The sequence below is a fragment of the Hipposideros armiger genome, unplaced genomic scaffold (genome assembly GCF_001890085.2).
Source record: "Hipposideros armiger isolate ML-2016 unplaced genomic scaffold, ASM189008v1 scaffold_126, whole genome shotgun sequence".
NCBI classification, from domain to species: Eukaryota; Metazoa; Chordata; class Mammalia; order Chiroptera; family Hipposideridae; genus Hipposideros; species Hipposideros armiger.
The window spans coordinates 478,628-505,214 of record NW_017731476.1 but is presented as its reverse complement, the minus strand read 5'-3'; the positions used below and the strand labels follow the sequence as shown (position 1 = coordinate 505,214).

The 26,587-nt window shown below is 57.6% G+C and overlaps 2 protein-coding genes and 1 long non-coding RNA gene across 11 annotated transcripts in view; 1 reads left to right on the top strand and 2 right to left on the bottom strand.

The window, feature by feature from the left end:
• The window catches only part of ATP2A1 (ATPase sarcoplasmic/endoplasmic reticulum Ca2+ transporting 1), a 16,201-nt gene extending 1,671 nt beyond the window's left edge, over positions 1–14,530 (bottom strand). For both annotated transcript variants that reach the window (XM_019648502.1, XM_019648501.1), the window contains exons 1-19: positions 14,212–14,530; positions 13,850–13,867; positions 13,361–13,443; positions 11,875–11,979; positions 11,083–11,221; positions 9,161–9,241; positions 8,230–8,315; positions 7,789–8,086; positions 7,472–7,638; positions 4,665–4,753; positions 4,299–4,401; positions 3,924–4,055; positions 2,536–2,658; positions 2,193–2,411; positions 1,200–1,535; positions 833–1,053; positions 532–734; positions 258–343; positions 18–151 (exon numbers count right to left, since the gene is read on the bottom strand). In XM_019648502.1, the coding sequence (XP_019504047.1) occupies positions 18–151; positions 258–343; positions 532–734; positions 833–1,053; positions 1,200–1,535; positions 2,193–2,411; positions 2,536–2,658; positions 3,924–4,055; positions 4,299–4,401; positions 4,665–4,753; positions 7,472–7,638; positions 7,789–8,086; positions 8,230–8,315; positions 9,161–9,241; positions 11,083–11,221; positions 11,875–11,979; positions 13,361–13,443; positions 13,850–13,867; positions 14,212–14,329 (2,741 nt within the window). In that variant the 5' untranslated portion in view covers positions 14,330–14,530. The remainder of the gene's footprint in view (positions 1–17; positions 152–257; positions 344–531; positions 735–832; positions 1,054–1,199; positions 1,536–2,192; positions 2,412–2,535; positions 2,659–3,923; positions 4,056–4,298; positions 4,402–4,664; positions 4,754–7,471; positions 7,639–7,788; positions 8,087–8,229; positions 8,316–9,160; positions 9,242–11,082; positions 11,222–11,874; positions 11,980–13,360; positions 13,444–13,849; positions 13,868–14,211) is intronic.
• Positions 13,462–18,973, top strand: LOC109385865 (uncharacterized). The gene is made up of 3 exons (XR_002124692.1): positions 13,462–13,513; positions 16,559–16,677; positions 18,714–18,973. It is a non-coding gene; the product is annotated as an uncharacterized LOC109385865 (long non-coding RNA).
• Positions 18,942–26,587, bottom strand: SH2B1 (SH2B adaptor protein 1). 8 transcript variants are annotated; one of them, XM_019648509.1, is made up of 10 exons: positions 26,413–26,587; positions 23,384–24,411; positions 23,021–23,122; positions 22,722–22,813; positions 22,454–22,629; positions 21,163–21,366; positions 20,753–20,964; positions 20,441–20,612; positions 19,886–19,985; positions 18,942–19,707 (listed from the first exon to the last, which is right to left on the bottom strand). In XM_019648509.1, the coding sequence occupies exons 2-10, from the start codon at positions 24,320–24,322 to the stop codon at positions 19,671–19,673; spliced, it is 2,034 nt and encodes a 677-aa protein (XP_019504054.1). In that variant the 5' UTR covers positions 24,323–24,411; positions 26,413–26,587; the 3' UTR covers positions 18,942–19,670. The 8 variants fall into 8 exon arrangements, with proteins under 8 accessions (XP_019504054.1, XP_019504055.1, XP_019504051.1 ...); XM_019648510.1 differs by having other exon boundaries at positions 26,098–26,525; XM_019648503.1 differs by having other exon boundaries at positions 19,615–19,707; positions 20,385–20,612; positions 26,413–26,519.

The window sequence follows — 26,587 nt, the reverse complement described above, 5'->3', positions numbered from 1 at the left end:
GGGTGGGCAGGCCCCACCTGTTGAGAGCATTACACATCTCAATGGTGACCAGCACAGACAAGGCCATGGTCATGGGCTCCGGGGCCTCGAAGATCTCACACTCCACACCCTCAAAGTCAGGGTTGTCCTCAGTGCATTGCATGAAGTGAGTCTGCAGGGGGAGAGGGGAGGAGTTGAGCTGGGATCCCACAGAAGCCTCCAGGCCACCCTCCTGCCTCCTGTACCCCCTCCATCTCTCTTCCTCAGTCCTCCCCTACCAGCTGGTTGTAGCTGACATGGGGCCCATCCTCTGCATACAGGAACCACCAGGCAGCTGCTCCTACAGTGGCTGCACCCACATAGCCTGTGGTAGAGAGAAGGTGGGAGTCAGGGGTGGTCAGGGCTGGGGAGATGGGAGGCATCCAGAGGGCGTTAGGCCATGAAGAGCTGGTGAGGGAAAGGGACAATGGGGGCAGCCGCCCTGGGGGGCTGGTGTCCCAGAGAGGGGGTCAGTTCTGAGGGCTGGGAAGGTGTGTGGGGTCCCATTCTCACCCCCAATCGCCATGTAGCGGAAAAAGAGCCAGCCGCTGATAAGGGGCTCCTTGGGGCTTCGGGGGGGCCGGTCCATGATGTCCAGGTCTGGGGGGTTGAAGCCCAGGGCTGTGGCTGGGAGCCCATCAGTCACCAAGTTCACCCACAGCAGCTGCACGGGGATCAGAGCCTCAGGCAGGCCCAGGGCGGCTGTCAGGAAGATGCTGCAGACGGAGGCAGTCACGTGTCAGCCCTGCTCCCAGATCCGGGCTTGCCCCCGCCCAGCCCTGGCTCCTCCCGGGTGCCCGCCCCGGCTGCTCACCAGACCACCTCGCCCACGTTGGAGGAGATGAGGTAGCGGATGAACTGCTTCATGTTGTTGTAGATAGCCCGGCCCTCCTCCACCGCGGCCACGATGGTGGAGAAGTTGTCATCGGCCAGCACCATCTCCGAGGCGGTCTTGGCCACAGCTGTGCCTGAACCCATGGCAATGCCAATCTCGGCCTTCTTCAGAGCGGGGGCATCATTGACACCATCGCCTGTCTGAGGGGATACAGAAGGTGGGACCCGGCCCCGCCCTCCTTGGGGCCCCAGCTCCAGAAGACCATCGGCTCAGTGGACACTAAGCAGACGGTCCCACGCCAGACCCCACGTGGGCCCAGCCTGGGTGACCCCGTGGGTCTTCTCACCATAGCTGTGATCTCGTCAAAGGACTGCAGATACTCCACAATCTTCGACTTATGGGCGGGCTCCACCCTGGCAAAGCAGCAGGCGCGTCGGCAGGCATCCCGCTGCTCACCCAGGGGCAGGTCATCAAACTCCCGGCCAGTGTAGGCACGGTCGGCCACATCCTCATTCTCCCCAAAGATGCCGATTCGTCGGCAGATGGCAATGGCTGTGCCCTTATTGTCCCCAGTGATCATGATGACTCGGATTCCGGCATCCCGGCATAGCTGGATAGAGCCCGTGACCTCCTTGCGGGGCGGGTCCAACATGCCCACCACACCAACAAATGTCAGGTCCATCTGGGGAGCCAGAGCAGAGAGCGACAGGGTCAGGGAGGGACTGGGCGCTGAGCAGGGGGCGCTGGGGACAAAGGTCGGCAAGCCGCGCAGGGAGAGTGGACTGGGCCTGGTGTTCAAGCCTCGCCGTGCGGCCTCGGCAGCTCAGGGGCAGAAAACACCTATCTACACGTGGACCTGCAGGCGTGGCGGTGCCCGGCCCATTGCGGGTGGCAAACCGTGTCTTTCATAGAAAAAACTTGAGCCGGGAGTTAGCGTAGTGGTTTCCACTTTCAGGAGGACCACTCACTAGGTCTACAACTTTGAGCAAATCTGTTACCTGTCGGGCCAGAGTCTCTATAAAATGATGGGACCGGATTTTGGTCCTCCTGCTACCAGAAAAAGGAGCTTGTGCCAGGGCACAGGTCTGAGCGCTGCTTCCTGCATTAAGAAACTCTCACTCTCCCGGGGGAGTAGGGATCTAGCTGATTTCCGTTCCGGCGCGAGCACCCCACCGCATCTCAGATAGGTCCACAGATCCCTGTCTAGGTGGCCTAAGGGTCTTTCAGGCTCTAATGTCCTGTAATTCTAGGACCCGTGACAAAGTAGGAAATGACGAGGGGAGCGGAGGGGATGAGGCGATCACTCTGGGACGATGGAAGGCTTCTTCCGTCTGCTCACCTCATACTCCATGAACTTGGCAGAGTCATCCAGAACCATGTCCTCCCGCTTTGGGGGGGTGTCCCGGGTGGCCAGGGCCAGACAGCGCAGGGTGTCCCGGCCAGTGCCCCACTCCTTGATCACAGACATGATCTTCTCCTTCACCGGCCCTGTCATGGGCACACGGGTGGTGCCGACTCGCACATAGTTACAGCGGTCAATGACCCCCTCGGGGGCACCCTAAGAGACCAGGACAGCACTCAGAGACAACTGTCAGCCTTCTAGGCCCCAGTGCGAGGGTAGGGAGAGGAGAAGGGTTCAGGGTGAGGAAGGAGAGGGGCTGGGGGACACTCTGATTTCTGACCTTGACAAACATCTTATTGCCCACAGCAGCCCGAGACTTGGCTGGGGAGCAATAGACAGACATGGACTTCCTGTCTCGGGAGAACTCCAGGGTGCATTCCTTCTTCATCAGCTGACGGATCACCTGGGAGAGGAGACAGGAAGGGGAGGGCCAGACGTGAGAGGTGGGAAAAGAGGGATGGTGCTGGGCAGGAAGGGAGGTGTCCCAGACCCCCTGAAACACTGTCCAAAAGGGTCAGGACGTCGTGCGGACCCCAAGCTGAGACAAGCTACGCGTGGCACCTCCTTCACCACTGGAGAGAATTCCAGTGTCTGGTTGAAGCACAACTGAAATGAGATGTGTAGTGTGGTACTGTCCAATAGAACCTTCAGTGAGCGTGGCATGTTCTCTAATCGGAACCGTCCTAAACGGTGGGACTGAGCAGTGGCTGCTGAGCATGCGAAGCATGGCTGCTGCGAGTGGCAGAACCCAGTGTGTACTCATATTTAATTTAAATTTAAATAACCACGTGCACACTTCTGGAGACATGCTTTGGACAGTGCAGACCTATGGCCCCGCATGCCGTAATAAACGCTCCATTAAAGTGAAGGAGAGACTTTCTCACCAAAAGCATCATGAATATTTCTCCACAAAATCCAATACAACAAAAATAAAAATGACAATAAAATTAAAAAAGAAGTTGATGTTTATAGTCTCGTTTGTGAAAATTTGTTAATGATTAAAATAGATATTAAACATCTACTGATAGATATTTAGGTGGTTTTCATGATTTTTGTCTTATCATATCAAACAGCAACAAGCCTGCATTTATAACAATGAGTGATGTGAGGGACAGAGCACCCCAAGAGGAATTCAGTGTAGACATTAAGGACACATTCATAGCAAGAACTCAGTGAGAGAAACAGAACTGGGCTTGTTTGTCTGGGCAAAGGGACTATCAGCAGTCACATTTCCCAAGTTCTAAGTCAGGTCTCGAGGACTGATCAGAACCAGTGTGCTTCTAGTGACAAAGGGATAAGAGCAGGAGTCGGCGCTGTCCCAGGATGGGTCACTTGTGGTTTCTATGTCCAGCATCATCCCTTTCAACTAGGGACACAACAGGAGGAAGTGATGTTAAATTCAGGGGATGTTGGAGCTGGACAGCGGAAAGAGTGGGCCAAGTTCAGGGGGGCAGAAGGTCCTCCCCTAAGTCAGTCTGACCAGGAAAAGCAGTGGAAAGGCCATTTGCCTGTCCTGGTTGGGGTCCCAGCATGGGGCACGAAGCCCTACTCTGCCCAAGGTGGTGGTGGTGGTGGGGGGCTTGCTTCCTGAGGTTCCCAGGTCCTGGCCTATGCGACAACGACCACGTGGGGTAAAAAAGGACCCCCTGGGAGGAGGCGGAGACTCACTGAGTTGCAGGCATTGGCCCTCTCCACCTTGGAGAGGCTTCTCACGTCGGTGTTGAACACATTCATCTTCTCCACCAGGGTGGTGAGTGCCGTCTCGGTAGCCTCGCCGACCTTCTCATAAACCCCTTTGGCCTGAGAGGGCAGAGGACAAACAGGAAGTAGGTGCCCTGGGCTCTGGGCCCCTTTCTCCCCGCTATCATACCCACCTTCCACCTAGAATGGGACGGGAGCGAGCCACTCCTGTCCTCTCACACCCAGGAGAGGACTTGTTGCGTGGGGGCCCCCTTCCCATGACCAGTTCCTCGTGCCCTGCTGAGGACGCCTGGACTCTGAGCCAGTTGGAAGGGGAAGGAGGGGCGGCTTCAGGAGTGTTACCTCATTGAAGTCCAAGGAGGAGTCATTGCAGAGGGCACAGATGGTGGCCAGTTCCACCAGCCCATCATACTGCCCTGCTCGGACTGGCTTATCATTCTTCAAGCTGGCAGCGGGGCAGGGAGGAAGGAAGGGAAAGAGACAAGTAGAGAAGAATAGGGAGTGAGATGTAGAGACAGCTTGGGGAAAGCAGCAAGGCATTCAGGGACAGGGCAGCCACCTTGGAGACCAGGTGGGAGATGGAACAAGGTCAGGGAAGGAAGAAGAGAGAGAAAGGAGGACAGCGCTAGAGGGAGGGCCCCGGGGCGAGGGGTGGGATGTGTGTGGAGGGGGCATGAGCGCCTGGGGAGGGGGCTTAGGGGGACTTACACCTCTCCTTCTGGAGCATAAGTGGAACCCGTGATAGAGAACTCGTTCAGAATGCAGGCGTCCCCATCCACCTTATCAATGATGAACATCTGCGGGGGACAAGGCCACGTGCCCTGATGTCTAGCTGTGCCCACCCCGGAGGCAGGCTGCACTGATGGGGGCCCGGCTCCTAATTCCTCGTCCAGCCACCTGTGCAAACCATCCAGATTTCCCACCACCCCCACTTGCCTCTCCTTCTCCTGCCTGGGTCCTCCCCTCTGCCACCACTGACTTGCCACCATTCTCCATATCTGTGCTAGTGGCCTTAAAACAGAAGCTGTGCAGGCCATGCTGGCGGCTCCTTTAGATCAGTGAATAAAATCAGACATGCGTCCTAAGGTGTGGTGGGGACTGCAGCTTCCAGTCCACCTGTTAGCACGCGGCCCATCCACAGCACCAGCCACATGTGGCCAGAGCTTCTAGCTTTGCAGGAACAGCTAGAAATTCGGGTGATTTTCCTGTGAAATCTCCTGACTTTCCAACATGGGCAGTGAATTCATTTTTATGAAATGTGACGGGAGCCCAGCTGTGCTTTGGACACCTGTGCTTTGGAGGGACATGGAGGCAGTCCCCAGAGGGGAGAAGCCCGCCATGGAAGGGGTGGGCCTTAAGATGCGCTTCAAGATGAAACGGTTCTGTGCTCAAGTAAGTTTGGGAAACTCTGAGTTAAATAAAGTGGAATCCACCCTCTTTACAGTCAGCTTTCTCAGAGGCTTTCAAATACCAAAAGGCATGTGGGTGTCCCCCAGCGGCCAAGGGCACAGCTTTTGTCGCTGTGGTCTGACCACACAGCCCTCGATGTTCAGAATGACAATTTATATTTCCTGTTATTCCATGCTATTCCAAGAACTCTGTTTAGGGCAGGGGTTCTTTGCCAGGGGTCCATGGATGATCGCATCCCTGCTGCCGCCACTGCCAAGCAGGTCTGTGAACTTTGATGGCAAAAAAAAAGACACCTTTAATTTTTCTCTCTGACACTTAGCATTTCCTTCCAAGTATGAATGCAGGCAATGAACTCCATTATTATTAGCGAAACCTGTGACTTTGCCACCTATATAATCACAGATATTGTCCTATCACATCACATTGGTGCAGAGCTTTCAAAATAGCATTGACGTGGGCCGGCTGGGTGGCACGTTGGTTAAGAGCTGGCTTGGGACGCCAGCTCTGAGCAGCAGGGTTCTGTTTCGGATCCCACATGAGGGCCAGTGATGCTACGCCCTCTACAGCTAAAATGGTGAACAACAGCTCGACCTGGAGCTGGGATGCCGTGAGTCGCCGGCGACGGCGTAGGCTGCAGCCCTTGCTGCAGTGGGCTGCCATAAGCTACTGTGTGTGGCTGGCAGCCAGTGTGAGCGGCCGGCAGCTGGTGTGAGCTGCCAAGAGCCGCTGTAAGCGGCTGTCCAGAGGCCGGCGACCGATTGGCCTCACCCGGGAAGAGCGCAATGGTAATAATAACATGGGCCAGTGAAGCAACGTCCTCCACAACTAGAATGAAGAACAAAAGGACATCAACTTGTCTGTTCTCCTTCCCCTGATTCCCCAACGCTGTTCCCCTCCCCCAATTCCCCAATTAAAAAAAAAATAGCATTGATGCTCATCATTACCTTACGGGGGTTCTTAGACCCACGATGCATTCATAAAGAATCATAAGTGTTACCAAATCATACATTTGTGTTTAAAATGTTTGATAACTGTATTTCCATCATGGATTTCCTCTGTAATGTGATATATTTTTAAAACAGATTCCTATGTATTTTATGGACACATTTAAAATATTAGACTGAGGGTCAGCCGAGTGGCACATTGGTTAGGAGTTGGCTTGGGACGTCAGCTCTGAACAGCAGGGCCCCGGTTCAGATCTCACATTAGGGTCAGTGACGCTGCACCCTCTACAGCTAAGATGGTGAACAACAGCTCCACCTGGAGCTGGGCTGCCCTGAGTCGCCGGCGACAGTGTAGGCTGCAGTGGGCTGCCATAAAGCTACCATGAGTGGCTGGCAGCCAGCGTGAGCTGCCGTGAGCCACTGTGAGCGGCTGTCCGATGGCCGGCACCCGATCTGCCTCACCCGGGAAGAGCGCAATGTTAATACCAACATGGGCCAGTGAAGCAACATCCTCCACAACTAGACTGAAGAACAAAAGAACAGCAACTTGTCTGTTCCCCTTCCCCGAGTCCCCAACGCTGTTCCGCTCCCCCAAATCCCCAACAAAATCTTTTTTAAAAAAATAAATAAAATATAATATTAGACTCAGAAGAGGTCTAGGCTGCCCAAGTGTCTGAGGCCCAGAAAAGACTAAGAGCCCTGGTTTAGGAAATACTGTTGGAGATTGGTGTGGCTGAGCTCCCCGTGCCCCGCTGTGGATGGCCATTCAAGGGCAGTCTTTCCACCAACCCCACGTGCACAGGTAGGAACTCTGGGGCCAGACAGATGGGGGTTTGAAACTCAATTTCTGCTACTTATGAATTCCATGGAATCTCCCAGAGCCTCAGTTTCCTCCTCTGGAAAATGGGGTACAGGAGACCTTTCCCTGACAGGGCAGATTAGAGATAATCCAGGGCGTATATGGCACCCGGATGGTGGCTGTAGGGACCTATCTGCCTGGGTCACGGGGACTCCTCTGATCCCTCTCTATCTGCCCTCCGACATTTCTCTCCCAGGCCAAAAGGAGAGCGGTCGATGATGAAGGCACTGATAACCCATCTCCGGGAGACTCGTTTCCCCCAACGGCAGCCCACTGAGTGGGAGGTGCCACGCTTCCCTGACCTTGCAGACAGACATCTGGTTGGTGGTGAGGGTGCCTGTCTTGTCGGAGCAGATGACGGAGGTGCAGCCCAGAGTCTCCACGGAGGGCAAGCTCCTCACGATTGCGTTTTTCTTGGCCATCCGGCGGGTGCCCAAGGCCAGGCAGGTGGTAATGACTGCGGGAAGGCCTGTGGGGGGAGGGGACAGTCATAGGGAGGGAAGGAATAGCCCCTGAAGACCTCAGGCCCCCATCCCGGGAACCTGTATTTGGTTCCTTATTGGGGGAAGGGTCTTTGCAGAGGAGAATTGCAAATGGCAGGAGGGAGAGGTTGCCGTACCTTCTGGGATGGCAGCCACAGCCAGGGCCACGGCAATCTTGAAGTAGTAGATAGCCCCGCGGAACCAGGAGCCCCCATGCACAGGGTCATTGAAGTGACCAATGTTGATGAGCCAGACGGCCACGCAGATGAGGGAGATGACCTTGGACAGCTGTTCCCCAAACTCATCCAGCTTCTGCTGCAGGGGGGTCTTGTCTTGTTCTGTGGCAGCCATCTGGTCACGGATCTTCCCAATCTCAGTGCTCACACCAGTGGTGGCCACGATGCCTAAGGCCTTGCCGGCTGCGATGTTGGTGCCCTGGGGAGGGGAATGGGAAGCATGGTGTCAGGCCGCGTGCGCATGAGCGCAACGGTGGGCCCCGTCTCTGCTCGCACCACTACGTCTCTCCCAGACCAAGGCCTCAGGCTGGCACACGCGACAGCTGGCCCTGGATGGCTCACCGAGAAAAGCATGTTCTTCTTATCCTGGTTGACAGCTCGGGGGTCAGGGACAGGGTCTGTGTGCTTGATGACAGATACCGACTCGCCTGTGGAGGAGGAGGGGACAAGGGTTTTCAGATGCCATCAGGTCCTTCTCCCATAGGTCCCGCTCCTAACTGCCCCCCTGCTTGGCAGGACAGGGTCTGGTAAGGACCAAGCAGCAGTCCTGGAGGAAGGCTGGGCTCTGGAAGAAGCCATGGGGGGCACATAGGAAATCCATTGCACGTAGCGTGAAATGACCTTGACCTGAGCCCTGGCTTGACCCCTACAGGCTGCAGGACCTTGGATCATTTAACCTCTGTTTGCTCTTCTGTGAAATGGGGACGATGATACACACACTTCAGAACAAGGCCTTGGTGAAAGTGTGTGAAAGTGTGCTGTCAGCTGCAGAGCACGTCCCCAGGAGGGAGAGGCGTGACCCGGGGGACCTTGCCTTCCCAGTCCCGATGGCAGGGGCTTGGGCAACCACGCTGCGTCAGCCCAGCCTTGGCCCTGGGACCACAGGGACCACAGGGACGCACCTGCCTCTCCCCCTGTCTCTCCCAGTGGAGACACAGGGGCAGCTGTGTTTTAAGCTTGTCCTGGAATCTATGGTTCCTCATGTGTGGGCTTTCGAGGAGACAGGACAATTCTCTAGGTGAGGGTGTCCCTATGTCTGTGTGGAAAGGATGGGCCATCTGGACAATGGCACCCATGACCCACCATCTCCCAGGACCCCTTGTGTTTCGGTCTTGCTGACGTCACTGCCCCTGCAGAGCCAGCAGGGGGCCCCACTGCTGGGCATTCTCTTTCCTCCTCCTACAGTTTGATTCCTGTTGGCTTGCCCAGCTCCTTCCGGTCAAATCGTCATCCCCATACCCCTGGAGTCAGCCTCCCACCCAGCCCAACCCACCTGTCAGGATGGACTGGTCCACCCGGAGGGTGGTTGACTTGATGGAGATGATGCGGATATCTGCGGGGACTTTGTCCCCCACTGTGGACAGAGAAGAGAAGAATGAGGTCAGTTGAGAAAGGATTTTTCTTCCTTTCTAAGAAAACCCCGGTCTTTGTCCAACCACCTCGCCTCCATCCTTCAGGTCTCGGGGAGGTCACCCGGGCTGGACGCTCACCCCTGGGCTCGAGACAGGCCCTCACGTGTGCTCCTGGAGCCCCAGCAAGCATCTCCCTCTTAACATTCATTCCAATTGTCCCCCTCATTGAAAGCTTTTCTCCCCACTGGGCCGTCAGCCCTGTGAGGGGAGGGGCTGGCACGTAGTATGTACTCAATAAATTGAATGACTGAAGGGAAAACTGGGAACAATCCAGGTGTATAACAAGAAACTAAAACAGAGAGGGGCAAGAGTGAGAAAGGTGAGGAGGGCAAGGCAAGAAAAGAACTAAAGAAAACAGGGTGAGTTGGGGAGACGTGTGTTGGGGAAAGCAAATGATGTGGACCAGCCATGGGAGGCAGGAAGAAAATCAATGTCAACAAAAGGAGGAGCAAGATGCAGGAGAGAGTGAGTGAGAGGGAAGTGTGAGAAGGGGAGGTTCAGGAGGAGGGGGAGGAGGGCTGAGGCAGAGGGCACAGGTGAACAGGTCCACATGGAGAAGATACACCTGAGCCCGCAGGAAGCTGGGTGAGCGAGCTGGGAGATGGGCAGGAGAGAAGGGGAGGCCTGCAGGGAACAGAGAGTTGGGGAGGCAGGGAAGCACTACCCAGCAGAGAGCTGAGCCTTGGTGGGGAGGCCCGGGGAGAGGCCTAGAAGGAATGGGTCAGGACAGGAAGCCGCCTTGGCGGAGGCTGCAAGGCAGATGCCCTGCTTCCCAGGGCCTCTGCCCAATCCTGCCTGGTACCAAGGATGGTACTGGGGACAGGGTTCCATGGGTTTTCTTCCCGTTTCTAAGGTTCTTCCTCCTGTGCCAGAGGAAGCTGACGGAGGAGGGAGGAGGGTGGCCATGGAGTTGGGCGGGACACCCTGTCACCCAAGCCAAGGTGATATTTATAGACATTCATGGCGCTGACTGCAAACTGTCACCATAGCAGGACAGCCCTGTGATGGGGTGCTGGGGTCTTCAGCCTGCCCTCCCTCCTTCTCCCCAAGTTTCCTGTGGTGGCCACGTAGGTATCTAGTGGAGGGAAGCCGGCGGAGAAAGACACAGTCCCCAATGCCAGGGGCCCAGAGATATGGGGAGGCCTGCACAGGGCAAATATAAAAACCGCTGAAGGGGGCAGAATCCCAGTAATCTTAGCCACCCGGCCCCCACCCCTCCCTGGTCAGGCATTAAGTGTCCCTCACAGGAGAGGCGGGGCCCCTCCTTGAGCTCTCCTCCTTCCAGGTCCCGTGCTCTCTGCTGGGGCCTGAGTTTCCCTTACATGGTCGGGGGCTTGAGCCTCCTCCCTTTTCCCCTCGCTCCTTCCCCTTTGAGAGGCCTCAAGGGCACAGAGAGGTCAAGATTTAAGGCTGACCAAGCTTGGGGGTGGGTGGAAGGAGAGGGAGGCCAGGCCTCAGGGGGGGGTGGATACGGGACCATTGGCAGAGCCTGGGTTCCACCTGTTGATTGCAAGTGCTGGGTGAGAGGAGGAGGGAGCGGGGGTCTGCTTGCAGCCTCAGGGACAGGACTGGCTGTTCCTGCTGAGACTCTGACGGGGAGGGGGTGCTGTGGTCACAGTGCCCTGGGGTGACCTCCCGAGGAGTCTGGGAAGGAGAAGCAAAGACTCCACCAGCCTGGCTACCTCCTGGGTGCCAGAAGCCCAGCCCCCACCCCCAACAGACACATCTTCCTGGCCTGGAACCCAAGGCCTCCCGTCCTGGACCACTCATTCCCATCACTCACCAGCCACCTCCACAATATCCCCAGGGACAATGTCCCGAGCCTTGATCCTTTGCACTGACTTTCGGTCAGCCCGGTAGACTTTCCCCATCTCGGGTTCATATTCCTTCAGGGCCTCGATGGCATTCTCTGCATTACGCTCCTGGTGGAACAGGGTGGAGAATATCAGCGGGAGGAAGGTTGTAGAAGGGGAAGGGACTAGCAGGAGAATGTAGAGATGGCAGAGCAGGGGCCAGAGTCCTGGGGCAACAGGAACATCACTGAGGAAGAGGGGGATTATGCGGGGGAGTAGACAAACCCTCCACTAGAGTTGGTGTGTGTATGTGTTCAAGAACCTGTCACTTACAGCTGAAAACAGTTCAGGGGGGGTTGGGAGAGGAGAAAATCAGAAAATAGGGGACAGGAAAAGTAGAGGGTGGTAAGGTGACAGAAAGAAGAAACTCAAACTAGCATTTATTGAACTCCTACTATATGCCAGGCACAGGGCCAGGCACCTTTACAATCATCATCTTTTTATATTTCACCCCAACTCTGAGGGACGGGATTATTAGCCCCATTTTATGGATGAGGAAACTGAGGCTCAGAGAGATGCAGGAACTTGCCCAGGGTTATTATACAGCCAGCAAGTGACAGTGGGAACACCAGCCTCCCACCTCTTTCCAACACTCTGGCCCATTTCCAAACTGAGCAATAGGACCAGAGAACAAGGCAAGCCTGGGGAAGAGATGGGGGCCGGGGGCATGGCCTCATGTTCAGTGTCAGGATGTGAGGAAATGAAGTGGGGTGAGAGCTAACCTGCCAAACCCCCACGATGGCATTGGCAATGAGAATCAAGAGGATGACAAAGGGCTCAACAAAGGCAGTGACGGTCTCCTCACCTTCCTCAAACCAGGCCAGCACCTGGGAAGCATGAGAAAGGAGAATCACAGGTAAGAGAGCTCCTCAAACAGGTAAAGAAAGCCAGTGAAGGTTGAGCACTTATGCGGGAGCACAGCAGGCAGGGCAACACGTAGTCTGCGGAGCTAACACTCCAGGGCCCAAACTCACACACATGCGGCCATTGCTGATATTCAGCAGGGCCAGACGGGCCCAGACCCGCACCCCCTCCGAGATTAGTGAGAAATGCTTTCAGGTTTCCCTGACAGAGTTGCTGGCTTGTAAACAAAGCTCAAGGGGCACCCAGGCCAACAGCCCCCACAGCCACATCCATCCCACGGGAGCCACAACGCAATAGGAAAAACCCTGTGGTCCTCGCAGGCAGGCGCCTGGCCCACCCACAGCCCTCCCCCACAGCCCGAGGCAGGGAAGCTCCGATTTCATGAGGGAGCAGGAGGGGGGAGCGGATAGTGTTACGGGGCCTCCTGTACACACCCCACCCCAGCTGTTGCAAAGGCAACAGCCACAGGCAAATGTCAAGGAGCAATTCTGAGAAGGGAGAAGGGGGGCCCTGCCAGCCAGCGCTCAGGGGCCCACAGGCCTGCGTGAAAGAGACCAGGGGACGGGGAGATTTTTGGGGAGGCCTCCGGAGGCTTATTTTCCAGCAGGACTAAGATGTTAAGGAAGAAACTCCACCATGCAGGATGGATGGCTGGCACGGTGGGTGCCCAGGGGAGCCCCAGGGAAGGGGGAGAGGTGGCAGGACCCCGAAGAGCGCGCGGGGGCAGCCCTGAGGCTGGGGGGGGGCAGGAAGGTCAGGCCAGTCTGGTGAGGAAGGGGATCCCAGGATTTCAAGCCCTGATGAAGGGCAGAGGCAAAACCAGCGACAAGTGAGGGTTTGGAGTCACCCTCGCACCAGCAGCTCTTTCCCGCCTCTAGGAGGGTCTTTGCCTCGACCAATCAGTGCCAGGAGGCGGGGCAGAGGCGCCAGGATGCTTGGGGATTGGTGGAGTGGTGCCTGAGCCTAAGGCACGCAGGGAGTAGTGGTGCCCCCGAGTGGCCGCAGTGACTGAGCCGGGGAGCCCTTCGCTCAGGGGGGTAACCCGAGCCTTCGGAGCCTTGGAAGCTTGGGGGGGGGGTGGCTTAGCTTCAGGGTTTTGGCTGAGAACGCCGTTAAAGCTTAAAATAAAACCCGCCTGCGGGGTGTGGGGGAGGACAGAGTGCGCAAATCAGCAAAACTAACCCCCCCCCCTATCCCCGTCATTTCTGGTCTGCAGAATAGGATGCTGAGGGCTTGGACTAGAGGAGCCTACGATTTGGGGCTCTCCCCACCCTCAGCACCCTCTCCGGATCTCCACACCCCCAACCAGCCCTCCTCCCCGCCAGATGCTCCAACTACACTCACAAAGGAAATGCAGGCAGCCAGGAGAAGGATCCGCACCAGGAGGTCTTCAAATTGCTCTACCACCAACTCCCACAGGGATTTCCCTGGGGGAAGAGGCAAGGGGACGGCGTCCCCGGGGTTAAGGTCTAGCGGATGAACAGGCTGGGACTCCAGGTGCACGCTGGGGGCCAGGGACGGGGAGCGCCCTGACTTCCAGCCTGGAGCAGGACGGTGCTTGGGGTGATGGGCCTTGGTACTGAGAGAAGGGTTGAGGGAGCTTGCCAGGACTCCACAGACAGGCTCCTCAAAGTGGTGGACAGTTGTTCTAGGGCTGGACGCCCAAGGAGAAAGTGCCTGGAAACTTCTGCCCCCACCTCCCTCGCTGGTCAGACTCTAACCCTTAGGGAGGGATATTTGCCCCAGGAGTGAGTAGGGAGAGGCCGGGAGAAGGGCGTGAGGCTCAGAGGGGCGGGGGTCATTTAGGATTGCTCAGGGATTCCAGTCACTTACCTTCCTCAGCAGGGAGCTCTACCCGGGGGAAAAAGAAGAAAATGACATTCATTTGGGGTTCCGTCTGATGCACCCCCCCACCCCACCCCCGTACCCAGGATTTTGTGGCGAACTAAGAGAATCAGGCCATCAAAAGGGCATCTGAGGTTCTCCAAGGTCATCCCATCAAACTTCCCAAAACTCCGGGTCTCAGGGACCCCGTTTTCTCAGTATCCTCTTATCCGCTGCAGTCATTGGACCCAGCTCTTTCCTAAGATATCCCCGCCAAAAAGGAGAGGCTCCCGTGTGTATGTGTGAGTGTGAGTATGTGTGTATGCTGCGTGTGTGCGGGAGCGCATTACCAGCCTCCAAGGGACACTTACCATTGGGGCCGTATTTTTCCAGATGCCGCTTAACTTGGTCCTGGCTGAGGCCTGTAGTCTCGCTCACCCCAAAATAGGCCAGACATTCTTCTGTGGTCTTGGAGTGTGCAGCCTCCATTGTGCTCCCTTCCTGGGGGCCAGGGGGTGGTGTGTTCCTTCTGGGGGGGTTCTCACGAGTGGGGGGTTTTCCTCAGTGTCTCCACCTGCCTGTCTGTTGGGGCTTTTTTTCTCTCCTGCCCCCCCCCAGGTTTTTCTTCCTTCCACGAAGCTCTGACCCCCGTCCCACTTGTAGCAGCCGGCCACCCCCCAGCCCCCAGCTGGTCCTTATGAGGGAGTAGGGGGGCCAGGCTCCCCCCTCCCCCAGGTCAGGGATTGGCTGGCTGAGGCTCCAGCAGGAGGGGTCAGAAGAGAGAGATATTTCTGCTGACAGAGGGGGAACAGTGGGGCTGCAGCCTGAGATGTCACTCATGAGGGAAGCTAAGGTGGCCCCAGCCCCAGGGAAGGGGGGGCAGAGAGAGAGACTTCACTTTGTCTTCTGCTATGGACCCCTCCCCAATTGCCTCAGCTTCCTCGGTTGCACAAAATTTCCTATTCCAAACTCATCCCCCCAGTTCTCCCCTTAAGCCCACTTCAACTCTCAGGCCTTCACCCTTCACTTTCCTCACCCCCCACCCCCACCCCCCACCCCCGCATCCCGTCTCGTCCACGTCCACGCAGAACCTGCCAGCCTCCTTCTTCACCTAGCTTGTTGAAAGGGCAGCAGAGATATTCCAACTTTCAAGGGGATGGAAGAGGGGGAGAACATCCTTTGGGGGCCAAAGGAAGTGGCTCTAGAGGGACAAGGGGAAGTAGGGAAGGGAGAGGGTCAAGGGGACAGGGTAAAGATGGTAACCCTACCCTAGGGAGGGGTTGCCGCAGCCATCAACAGGGGATTTAGTGTCCAGGCCCGATGAGCAAAGCCAGGACTGCCTGTCTCTCCCCTCAACTCCCCCCGCCAATCGCTCTAACTCAGCCTTTGGGAACATAGCCTCCAGCCCCCCCATCCCTGACAGTGAATCCCACCCCACCCCCAAGAAAATGGGATACCCAGGCAGCAAGGTAACCCAAGAGGCTGCAGAATGTGCTGATGGCAGAGGGGGAGGGATAACTGTTTCAGGATGGGGGTGGGGGTCACCCCAAGTCATGGAATAAGGGTCACCTCCATCCCACAGTGTTCTCTCTTTAACCTAAAGGGTTTACCTGGCAGACCCCTGATGGCTATGGTCTGCATTCCACCTGGCTCTGAAGTATCTGTCCTCAAGGGGAGTGAGGACCGGGGCTGTGTGTTCAGGCCCTAGGCACACCCCCTGGGAAGAGGCAGGAGGGAGGGGGCCTCAAGGAAAGGGGTTGAGGACGCTGGATAAAGCAGAGGCTCCAGACCAAAGGCACGGGGAGAGGGTAGATTGATGGGGACACGTCTAGGGGAAACAAGGACAGGACAAGGCTGGGGAGCAGAGACAGGGTTGCCAGGGTCAGAGGGAAGTCTGAGGAGCAGTGGGGAAAAGGGACAGCAGGGAGCTGGCATGTGGCAGCCAGGTGGGTGGGGGCCCAGGGCTGGGTGCAAAGCCACAAGTCGTTACTGAGCGGCTGGCCTTGGTGTCAGCTTCCTCGGAGAAGCAGCTGCTCTGAGCCCCCCACCCCCACCCCCATCCCCACCTCTGCTCTGGGATGGGGGCATCTTTTGGTTGTTACCAGGGCAGCTGCTGGAGGGGCAGAGGGGTAGCATGGGGGTGTGGGTGGGGGAGGAAAGGATGGCAGAGAGAGTAGAAAGGTTTGGTGAGAGTGACCGTGGAAGGTCAGTGAGGGGAAAAAGCAGCCTCACGACCCTGACCTCAAGTCCTCCGTCTCCTGAAATGGTGAGAATCAGAGGCCAGTGAATGGGTTCTCATGGCTGCTTCCATCTCTGGCACTCAGTGGCTAAGCAGACAGTGGCACAAGGGACAGCAGGGAAAAGGCAAGGGAAGCCCCACTTTTGGGGAGTGGATAGGCCAGCAGGGATGGAGGGCACTTAAGGATTTGCCCCCCCCCCATCCCTTTCTCCTCCTGGATTTAGGGGAGGGCAGCCTCCCGGGTGAGTTGAGGACACGGTGCTCCTTCCCTTCCCCTTCATGGTTCCCACAAACCCTCCCCTGAAACAGAAGGGGGGCTCAGACAATGGGGTGTGAGTATCCAGCCACGGGCACCTCACCTGGCCCAGCACCCACCCACCTTTCAGGCCACTGTTGGGCCTGGCATCTTCCAAGCCTTTTGCACCGGCTGGTGTCTCCCTGACACCCCCTGGAGGAGTGACAGGCTCACTGTCTTAAAGGAGCAGGAATGCCCAAACATGGAGAAGGGGGAGAAGGCTGGACACGGATCTCAGCTTCAGAGAAGCCGAGGAAAGGAGGCAGGCTTTCCAGGACGCTGCTGCCAACAGGGCCCTTTAAGGTTAGTCACTTCTACCTCCCTCGACTTCCCAGAGGGGAAACTGAAGCCAGAGAGGGAAAGCCAAGAGCCCAGAAGGCTCACCATCGGGGAGGCTGGGGTGTGAGCTGGGATGGAGGAGGCCGAGCGGGAGGCACCTGCTCTTAGACCCCCACCAGGCCACAGGGGTCTCCAGGCCCAGAGATGGAGGTGTTCTTTCCCTCCTATTTGAAGCCTGCAGCTGAGAATGGGAGGTCTAATTGTGAAGGACACAGAGATAGAGCCTAGCCAATCCCTGACCAGTTCTGAGCTTCAGTTGAACCATCCCTAAAGGCTCAGAGGGAAATTGTCTCTTAGGCTCCTCCAGCGAAGACAAGCAAATCTTGGGGTGGGGTGGGGGAGGGCCTCTAACCCCTCCCCCACCCGTCTTCAGAAGGCGAGTCCCAGAGGGCTGGCAGGGTTTAGGGGAAGGGGGAGCCGTGCACACCAGTTGCTGCTAGATTAAGAGAGGATCAGGCCCTGCTTACACTGGGGCGCCACAGCCTTCACTGGCCACCTCGTTTTGAGAATATAGCACCCAGGGCCCCAAACCATCCCCACCTTTGCAAAGCCAATTCTATCCCCTGTCTCCTGAGGCCAAGGTTTGGGGGAGTCCCAGGGATTAGGTAAAACCGGGAGAGCCGGCAGGCTTCCCCAGGCGAGCCCCCAGCCTGGGTGGCCTGTGAGCCCAGCTGTCTCCTGTCCATCTCCCCACAGGACACTAGGCCCAGAATAGCAAGGTCATAAGCATGGGTAGGGCCCAGAGGTGGGGGCAGAGGCTGGGGGGAGTGGGAGTGTAGGCTCCACGCTGCCTGGGTGGGAAGGGGAGAGGCAGAATGGTAAGAGGCAGAGATGGACAGAGATGGGAAGGGGAGAGGGCTAAGCCAAATAGGTGGGAGCCTTCGGAACCTGGCCCTTCCTTGTTGGCACCCATTTCCTGCAGAGCTGAGAAGCCCAGGAGTGCCCTCCACTGGTGGAGGGAAGAGCCGCAATTCAGAGGGCAGAGCCTGGGTTAAACAGAGGGGCCTGGGGACACAGGGAGGGGTGGGAGATGTTGCAAACTCACATACCCACAGGCCAGGCACGTCACGAGTGACATGGTCTGGTAGAGACAGGGCAGATGGGTAAGGTGGATAGCACAAGGCTGCATCTTCTGATTTTCAAGAGAAGCCAATACTCTGAACTATGTGAAATTCCAATGGAAACATTATCCAGTCCAATTACGAGGTCTGACACTTAAGTTCGCGAACTCATTCTAGTAAAAGTGCTACATGCCTCATTGCTGAATATCACTACAGTCACCTTCAAAGTACTCTCCTTGGGAAGCTCTGCACAGATGCCAACACCTAGTCCACCTTTCAAAGTAATTCTGGAACTCCTTTTCCAGAATGGCCATCGGAGCTGTCGTCATATTACCCTTGATGTTCTGAATGTCATCAAAATGTTTCCAATATTTCCTTTATCTTCGGGTCAAGAAAGAAGTCACTGGGGCCAGATCAGGTGAGTGGGGAGGGTGTTCCAAGAGTTCTTTGTTTACGGGCTAAACACTCCCTCACAGACAGTGCCGTGTGAGCTGGTGCATTGTTATGATGCAAGAGCCATGAATTGTTGGTGAAAAGTTCAGGTCGTCTAACTTTTTCACACAGCCTTTTCAGCACTTCCAAATGTAATAGTAAACTTGGCTAACAGTTTGTACAGTTGGTACAAGTTTATAATGAATAATCTGATATAAAAAAAAAGGTTGGTAACATCATTGCAACAAGTTCGTGAACTGTCAGGCCTCGTTATGTCAGGAGCTCCATCCTAGATGAATCTTCCCACTTTACAGATGAAGACACTGAAGCTTGGAGTGGCTACACCTTGCCTTCAGCTCTGCAGCGTGGCTCTGAGAAGGGGGCTGGCCAGCCTGCCCCTGGGTCCCTTTGCAGCTAGACTCTGTGGCTGCCACATAAAATGTCTCCCAACAGCCCTGTGCCCGCAGCCCCAGCCCCATGACCTCTGTCTGCCTGCTTTCTCCCCAGGGTAAGAAGCCTTAACAGAAGAACTAAGAGCAGGAGGGATCCTGGACAAGCCTCAATCGTGCTGTTCACTGACGTGTCCCGTTAAGAGAATGGGACTGGAGACCCTGAGCAGCGCTGTTTGGCTCTGCTCTTACCCGCAGAGCGGTGGGCTGAAAGCATAGGACTGGGGTCCCCTCCGGATCATCCTGGCCTGTCCCCCACTGCAAACACTGGCCACGGCCACCACGATGGAACTGAGATAAACCCTTTTATTTTAGTTACGCTTCTCCATTTTGTTTAAAACAACAACAACAACCATCTCAATTTTAACTGACAGCCCTTCCCCCTCACCCTTCCTTGGGCTGGGGGTGGTTAATGGGGAAACGGCCCCCAGGGGTGGGGCTGACCAGAGAAGCCCATCGGGGAGGTAATGGGAGCCCCGACGCCCCGCGCAGGGGATGGGGCAGCTGTAGTGTATGAACCGGGGTTAACAGGGCTCTTGAGCCTCTTCTTGTACCAACATATATGCCCTTGGCCATCGAGGGTCAGGAAGCATGTGGGGAGGGGTTCTGACCGCTCCTCTCTGCCCTTGCCCAGCCCGGCTCCGGAGCTGCGGGCTGGGAGCAAGAAGAGTGGAGAAAGGGTTGGGTAGGGTGTCACACAAAGGAGTACTGGTTATTGATGGCTCTGGGGTGGCCCCCTTCTTCTCCATCGCCCCCTAATGGTAACTGCTGGAGCTGCACCATCGGGGTGGTCCCGGAGGCCCCACCAGGTCCAGAAGCTCCCTGGACCTCTGGGCCCGGAGCTACGGCCTCTTCCAATATGACCACGGGGACCAGCTCTTCCTGGACCCCTCCACTGCCCGCTTTCTCTTTCTCTTGCTTCTCTTTGGCTGCTGCGGCTGTTGCTGCCGCCACTTCTGGCGCCCCCGACGCCTCTTCTGCCCCAGGATGTGGGGGATCTGTCCATGAAGGGGGTTCAGGGGGCTGGGGTGGGTGATGGCTGGTGCTCGGCTCTGGACAGGAATGGTAAGAAGACAGGGTGATGGTGGAGGGGGGGGGAGCTCTTGCAGCAGCCTCCCCTGACTCACCCCCCAGAGCCATGTGCTGTCTCCCCCACACCCATCTCCTGAGCAACCCTCCCACCCATGGAAGATGGATCATGGGCGGTGGTGAGAGGAGGACCACACTTACACACAGTCACTCGCTCCGAAGGGCATGAGGGTGGAGGAGGCATCGGGGTAGCAGCGATCGCCCTCGCACACCCCTGCATGGCTCCCGGCCTGCTCGCGGCCTGGGGGGGAGGGGCAACGTGGGGACAGATGGGACGTCGGGGTGGGGAAAAGGGAGAGATCAGACAGGGACATCAGACATCAAGGGGAGAGAGGGGGGACCTGACCGAGCGTTCCCAAGAAGGGCAGGCCCACGGAGGGGTTGTGAGGAGGGGCCGAGGTTGGGGAGACAGACAAATGGCACAGAGGAGTCTGATGGAATGGGGATGCACTGACCCCCCGCCGCCCCGCCAGCTTCTCCCCAGCTCTGGCCAGGAGACCGCTGCCTTCCTGCCTCCTCTCAGCGCCCTTCGTCCCCTCTGAAGCCCCAGCACATAGGCAGCACCTCCTCTCCCTGCTCCCCCTAACCAAGCCTCGCCTCCTCCTCACAGCCCCCTGCCCCATGTTTCTGGCACACACACCTCCTCACTTCTTGGGTGCATGGGCACCTCCTCCCCTGCAGACCTGCTCTGCTCACCCTGCTGTCGCTGGGAGGACACAACATAGCTGCCAAGGACAACGTCACTGGGGCCGCCAGACTCCAGAGGGATAGGGTGCACCCGGAAATGCTTGAGCATATCGAAAATGGACTGGAACCACAAGTGCTGCACGCGGCACTGGCCCTCCTCATTCAGCGACAAACGCAGGTGCTGAGGGCAGGACAAGCAACGTGAAGCGGGGGCGGGCCCGGGCCACTGCCAATCACAGAGCCCACCTCCCTGGGACGGTGATGCCCCCCACTGCACCCACAAGCTCCCCACGAACACCACAGCCTTTTCCTGCAACTGACCTTGGCTTTGCCCTGGAAGTTGAAAGTGAGGACGTACTCGCCCCGCCTCGTCTCACTCTGACGTACCAGGAAAACACCATGGGCGTCGGTGCCCCCAGCCAGTACCAACTGGGCAGCCTTGAGTCGAGAGAGCATCCCGTGGAACCAAGGATACCCTGAGAGGGGCTGGTCGCCCTCACCGCCCTCTGACTCCCCCTGGAACAGGAATGACCCTTCAGGAGGGAGAGAGGGAGGGAAACCGGGCTGTCAGGGAGGCCTCCCCCATCCTGGGAGAAGAAAAGCCGGGCTTTCCCTTCCAGTGTCACTTCTCTCCCGTCGGGTCACATCCCCCCGGACCTCGTGACAAGAGTTTCAGCGGGGGGGGGGGGGGGGGGGGCCTGAAGGCAGGAACACACTCACACCTCTGGTACCTGTAGCTGTTTCTGGAGTGTCCAGGGGTGGGTACGGGGCCGAGAGCGGATGACCCGTTCCTGCTGGCAGACCCTCTTCAATGGGGATGCGGGGGGGCAACTCAGGGGGAAGCAGTTCCATTGAGTCAAAATGAGAGGCAGCGATGGAGGTGGAACTGGGGGAGATGGACGCTGAGGGGCGTTCTGAGAGGCCCCCATATGCCCCTGGAAAGAAACAGGGGGCAAAGCTGAGAACTGGAGGAGCTGCTCTTTGGCAGGACTGGTCTGCTTGGGCCACCTCCCCACCAGCCAGGCTGCCCACTCTGTTCCGGCATCCCCGATTCTCTCCCTCTGAGCCCCCATGGAGCTTTGAGGGGCTCAGAGGACCCTCGGCCAGGCTCTCCAGAGTCCTGCCTTTTAGAGTGATGTCTTGTGAACTCAGCCAGACTGTGAGCCCACGGGAGGCAGGGAGCCCCTCTCGGGCGTGTCTACATTCCCATCCTGCCCCGGAGCCCAGCACAGAGCAGGTAGGTACCAGGGCACGTCCACTGCCTGCCAAGTGGCAGCCTGAGCCTACAGGACAGGACCTAGTCACTGCTCAGAAGGTGCCGGCTAGACAGCAGTGGCTCAGGCATCACGGTGGCAGAGCCCCATCTTTGTCAGTGACTCTCAGGTGACATCAGAAAAGCCACGTCCCTCCCTGTTGTCAGCTGCCCGAGAACCACAGGGACTGGACCCGATGCTGTGGGAAGCCCGTTCTGTGACTCGTTTCAATCGCTGAATACGGCCTACATGCTAGGTCCTGAGAAAAGGAAATGAGGCATGGACTCCAGCCAGGTGAGCGGAGGCCAGGTAAACACAGTCTGTGTGTTTAGGTGTGTGGGTGAGGGTAGGTGAGTGTTTAGACAAGCCGAGAAGTACAGACAGTCCAAAGAAAACGTGGTACCATCGACACACACACTGAAGCAGAGTAAGAGCAAAATGGAGACGTATACAGAGCGTTCTGGAAGCCTGGAGAGAGCTGTCATCTCCAGCCAGAGCGGGGTCTGCATAGACTCATGGAGAAGGTGATGAGGCCAGGGACAGAAGGATGGATGGGGAATTGCTTCGGGCTTGTGTGGGGTGGCGATGCTGACGGTCCTAAATGGCCAAGGGAGGCTTGGCATGTTCAGGGATAAGAAGCAAACATTTGAAGGGTGGGGGTAGGTAGCTGAGGAGCAGGAGTGGGGTACACAGTGACTCTGGGACCTGAGAGCAGAGGGTCTTGCATGGTCGGTTCTGAGTCCTCAGCTCCCTAAGGCTCCACCTTTACCTTGCGACAAGCGGTCGTTGCTTTCGCTGGGTCCCAGCAGCAAATCCTGGCTGGGCAGACTCTCCGAGTGATTCAGGCAGAGCAGCTCCAGATTATCTGTGTTTTCCCTTGTAAGAAATGAGGTCCCGGGGGCTAGAGGGAGGGTCATGGGGCGGGGACTGGTAGCAGGGCAGAGCCTGTAGACAGGGAGGAGAATCACTTGGTGAGAGGTCCCAGGCTGCTCCCCAGTCCACCCCCAGCACCCTCAGTGACAGGTCAGGCTCCTCACCCCGGGCTCAGACATTCTTGGATGTCAGACACCCAGGCCTTCACGCGGAGAGCATCTGTGGTCTCCAGGATATACTCCGAGGAGCCTTCCACCTGTGGGGACAGGGGGAGGCCCAGAGACCATTTACGCCCAAATGAGAACAAGTGTGTCCTACCTCTCTCCCCTCCTCCCAGAAGGCCACACCACAGCCCCAGGGACACACACGCACCTCCTTCCACCGTGTCTCTTGCTCATGCGTGCTAAGAGCTTTCTCCCCAACACGAGTGCTCCAGGGGCACAGGGGAGCTCGGGGCCCCTACCTTCACCACAAACGTGTTCTCCCGGTCAGGCATCTCCAAGGCCGTGGTTGTCCGCACGTCTGTGATGGTGGCGCAGGGGATGCTGAGTCGAGGCCGAGATGCCTACATGGGGGTTGAACAAGTTCCAGGTTTTTGGGGGGCAGAGACCATTTCCCCCTCCCCTCCAGAGGTTCATGCTTCCTCCCACACCCTAAGGGAGTCAGACGAAAGGGAGTAACACTCCTTTTTCAGTCCTACCCACAGCTACTAACCCAGAGTCAGGGGCTTGCTTTCAAAACCAAGGTCAGTAGCGCCACGGCTGTGGGCTGTGACCGCTCTGGCCACCCACCCACTCACTCCCAGTCACCCGTCTCTGGGTCTCACCTTGGGCGGTACGAAGAACTCCAGGCGGCTTCCTCCTCCTGCTTCTCCTTCGCTTCGAAGCAGTAAGCGACACTTCTGCCACTGAGGCTGCCCTCCTCCCCCCGAGGTAGGCCCAGCTGCCCCTCCTCCCCGGCCCACGGTGGCTGGGTCAGGGGCTGCCTCTTCTGCCCCCATGAAACTCAGCAGCTCTTCCCTCTGCACCATCCCTGCTCCATCCTTCAAGGCCCCTCCTCCCCGACTGAGTCTCAGCCTCTCAAAACGGTGAGTCCATCTGTCCCCCGGGGATGTTCCGTCACTAACCAGTCCCCTGCCAATGGTCCCAGCCCCACCGGAGGAGTTGGAGTTGCTGTTTCCTCCTAAGACTGGGGGGCCTGACGAGGTCTCTAGGGGCCCAGCTGGGGAGGGAGGGTCCACAGTTCCCCGCCACTGCAGGATGCCACGGACTGAGCCGCGTACGGAGCGGCCCACGGAACGGAGGGAAAAGCGTTTCTTGAGCTTCGGCTTCGAGGAGGTTGTAGAAGAGGAAGAGACCGAGGAAGGAAGAGGGCCGGCCAGGTCCTCGGATGATCGGGAAGGGCCTAGCACGGCCAGGGGACCACCTACCCTGCAGGTCTCAAGGGACAGGTCATGTGGTGGGATGTCCACGCCAGCACTCAAGGGAGCCAGGATGGGTGGTGAGAGAGAGCCAGAGGCCCGGGCCACCTCAGCTTCAAAATGCTGCAGGAAGAGCTCAGCAAAACGGCGGGAGAAGGCAGCCTCAGCCCCGGGCCCTGCATACTGGGGGTGGGAGGCCAGATAAAGGCGAAAACGGCGGGCAAAATCCAGGGCAGCAGCCCGGGCATGGGATTCACAGAACTCCCGCCAACTAGGGGGAGGGGGCAGTGGCAAGGGGGGAGGAGAGGGGGAGGCCCCATCCTCTGGGGAAGGGGCACCATTCATGATGGTCCCCAGGAGGTGCAGGGGGGGAGCCTGTGGGGAGGGGCGGCAAAGAGGGAAGCGGCCAGAAGATACAGGGTGAGCGGCAGCAGCTGCAGAAGGAAGAGAGGCACATACACGGAGTCACTGCCGAGGTGGGACTGGGGGCAGAGCCCCACCCAAGCCAGACTCCCTACTTTGGGCTAGACTCCTCAGCGAGCAACGAGGGAGAACACAAAACTGCTCCCCTTCCCTTTCCCAGACCCTTGCATCCCACAAGCCTGTCAACAGGTTCCCCCACCCCTCCAGTGTCTAGCCTGCACCTATCCTGCTGCCTGCCCACCCTCTTCCCCAGGCTTTGGTTCCAGGAGTGATAAACAGCTGCGGAGCACCATCCTCTAAAAAGGCATCTTTTCCACATCACCTCCCTTCTCTCAAATGGATCCGTCAATATTTATGACATGCTTCCCACTTGCTGTTCTTACCTTTCCCCGTGAAAGGCTTTAATAACCTCTATAACAGATGAGGAAACCGAAGCTCAGAAAACTTTCAGACCTCCAAGTCTACCGTTTTTCCTACCACATAAGTCCTTGCTCTCAGGGACTGGCTGGAACCAGTAGGAGCCCCTCACTGCCCCAGCCCTCCGGAAACCCGGTCTGCAGAGCTTAGAGACCCTGCCTCACGTAGCCTGAGGTCCAGCTCTGAGCAGGGAGGTTGCTGACTGCGGGGAATGGATGGGGGATGGATTAGAACAATAATTGTCTTGAAAGCTAGCCCGAGGACCCAGCATCCTTGCGCTGTGTGAGCAAGGCTTGGAATGGTCACAGCGCACTTCTTTGGTGCCCTTTCAGACTGGGGCTCATGGCGGCAGCACCAGGTGAGGACAGACCACCAGGGATGGATCAGGGCAAGTCTTTGCCGGCCACAAAGTAGATAAAACATAAGACGGAGCTGGGGCCCTAGGTATTTTCACCACCCTCTGTTTTCATGGAGGAGGGTGCGCTAAAGGCTGGCCAGCCTCTGTCCATAAAGGCCATGGGTTCTAGAGTCAGACCTGGGATGAACTCCAGGGTCTGCCACCTGCAAGCTATGTGATCTTGAACAAATCATATGTCCTCTCTGAGCTTGAGATTTTGTATCTATAAAACAGAACTCATGGTTCTTAACCCCAGGCTTGTTGGGACAATTAAATGAAGCACGTCGGTGCCTGACACAAAGTCAGCACACAATGACTGCCGTTATTACTATCTTTCCGGGTTCCGATTTTCTAAAAGAGAAATTAGAGAAAGGAACAGACTTCTTCAGGTCTTCCACTAGCAAATGGCAGAGCTGGGCACAGAATTTACAACCCATGGCTCTTCTGTGAGTGTTCCTCCCCCATATTTTACTGGAAGATGACTGGCACCAGGACTGGGAGGGGAGGGAAGCTCAGGGAACGCTCCCCGAAACCTGACTCCTGCTCAAACCCCCAACCGGCCACCTCTCCCCTTCCTCTGTGGCCTAGGCCCTCCACGCTCAGCTGGCTCCAATCATAGGGACAATTCCAAACCAGCGAGAAGCCAGGAGATGCACGAGTCACGGAGCACAGGGGGACTGAGCCAAGAGGTGCAGACACAGCAGAGATGAATCTCAGGGCAGAGACCACCTCAGCTCCTACAGGCCCCCCACCCCCACCCCTCTGCACCGCAGGCCGACCCAGCCCCCTTCAGGCCCGCTGACCCTGCGGCTCCCTGAGGAGCTGGTGACTCAGTTTCTCTTCTGCCAAGCAGGACTCAGACCCATTTCCCCAGTGCACCTGCCTCTTGGCTCAGTTCTGAGATTTCCCGAAGGGCGGGTGGTGGAGGGTGCAGGCTCCGTTCCCGGCTCGGACCCTCCGGGTCCGGTGCAGTCCACTCGGACCCGACCCTAGTCCCCTGACACCCTTTCCCCACCCATTCCCCGGGGCCGCAGTCTCCCGGGGACCAGCCCTGCTTGCTGCCCTCTCCGGGGCCGAGCGCCCCTCCTGCCTCTGGCCACCCACGCCTTTTCCCACTCAGGGCTCCTCGCAGGCGCCGAGGCCGGGTCGCAGAGAAGGAAGAGGGACTTGAAGAGGGGGATTCCGGTTCCGGTCCCACCTGCATCTCGGTCCCCGCGGTTAGCTCCGGCGGCGGCGGCAGCGGCTCTCACTCCCTGCCCCCCCGCCCCCGGCTCCGCGGCTAGCTCGCAGCCTGGTTCTGCGCAGGCGCCGGGCCCCTCTTTCCGTCACCGAAGGAAGCGACCATAGAGAAGAGCGGCGAGAGGGAAGGACAC

Coding starts and splice junctions, on each gene's coding strand:
- SH2B1 (XM_019648504.1), bottom strand. CDS start 24,322: ATGAATGGTGCCCCTTCCCCAGAGGATGGGGCCTCCCCCTCTCCTCCC. Junction 23,123..23,383: donor AGTTCTTCGTACCGCCCAAG/GTGAGACCCAGA, acceptor ACCCCCATGTAG/GCATCTCGGCCTCGACTCAG. Junction 20,613..20,752: donor ACTTCCAGGGCAAAGCCAAG/GTCAGTTGCAGG, acceptor TCCTGCCCTCAG/CACCTGCGTTTGTCGCTGAA.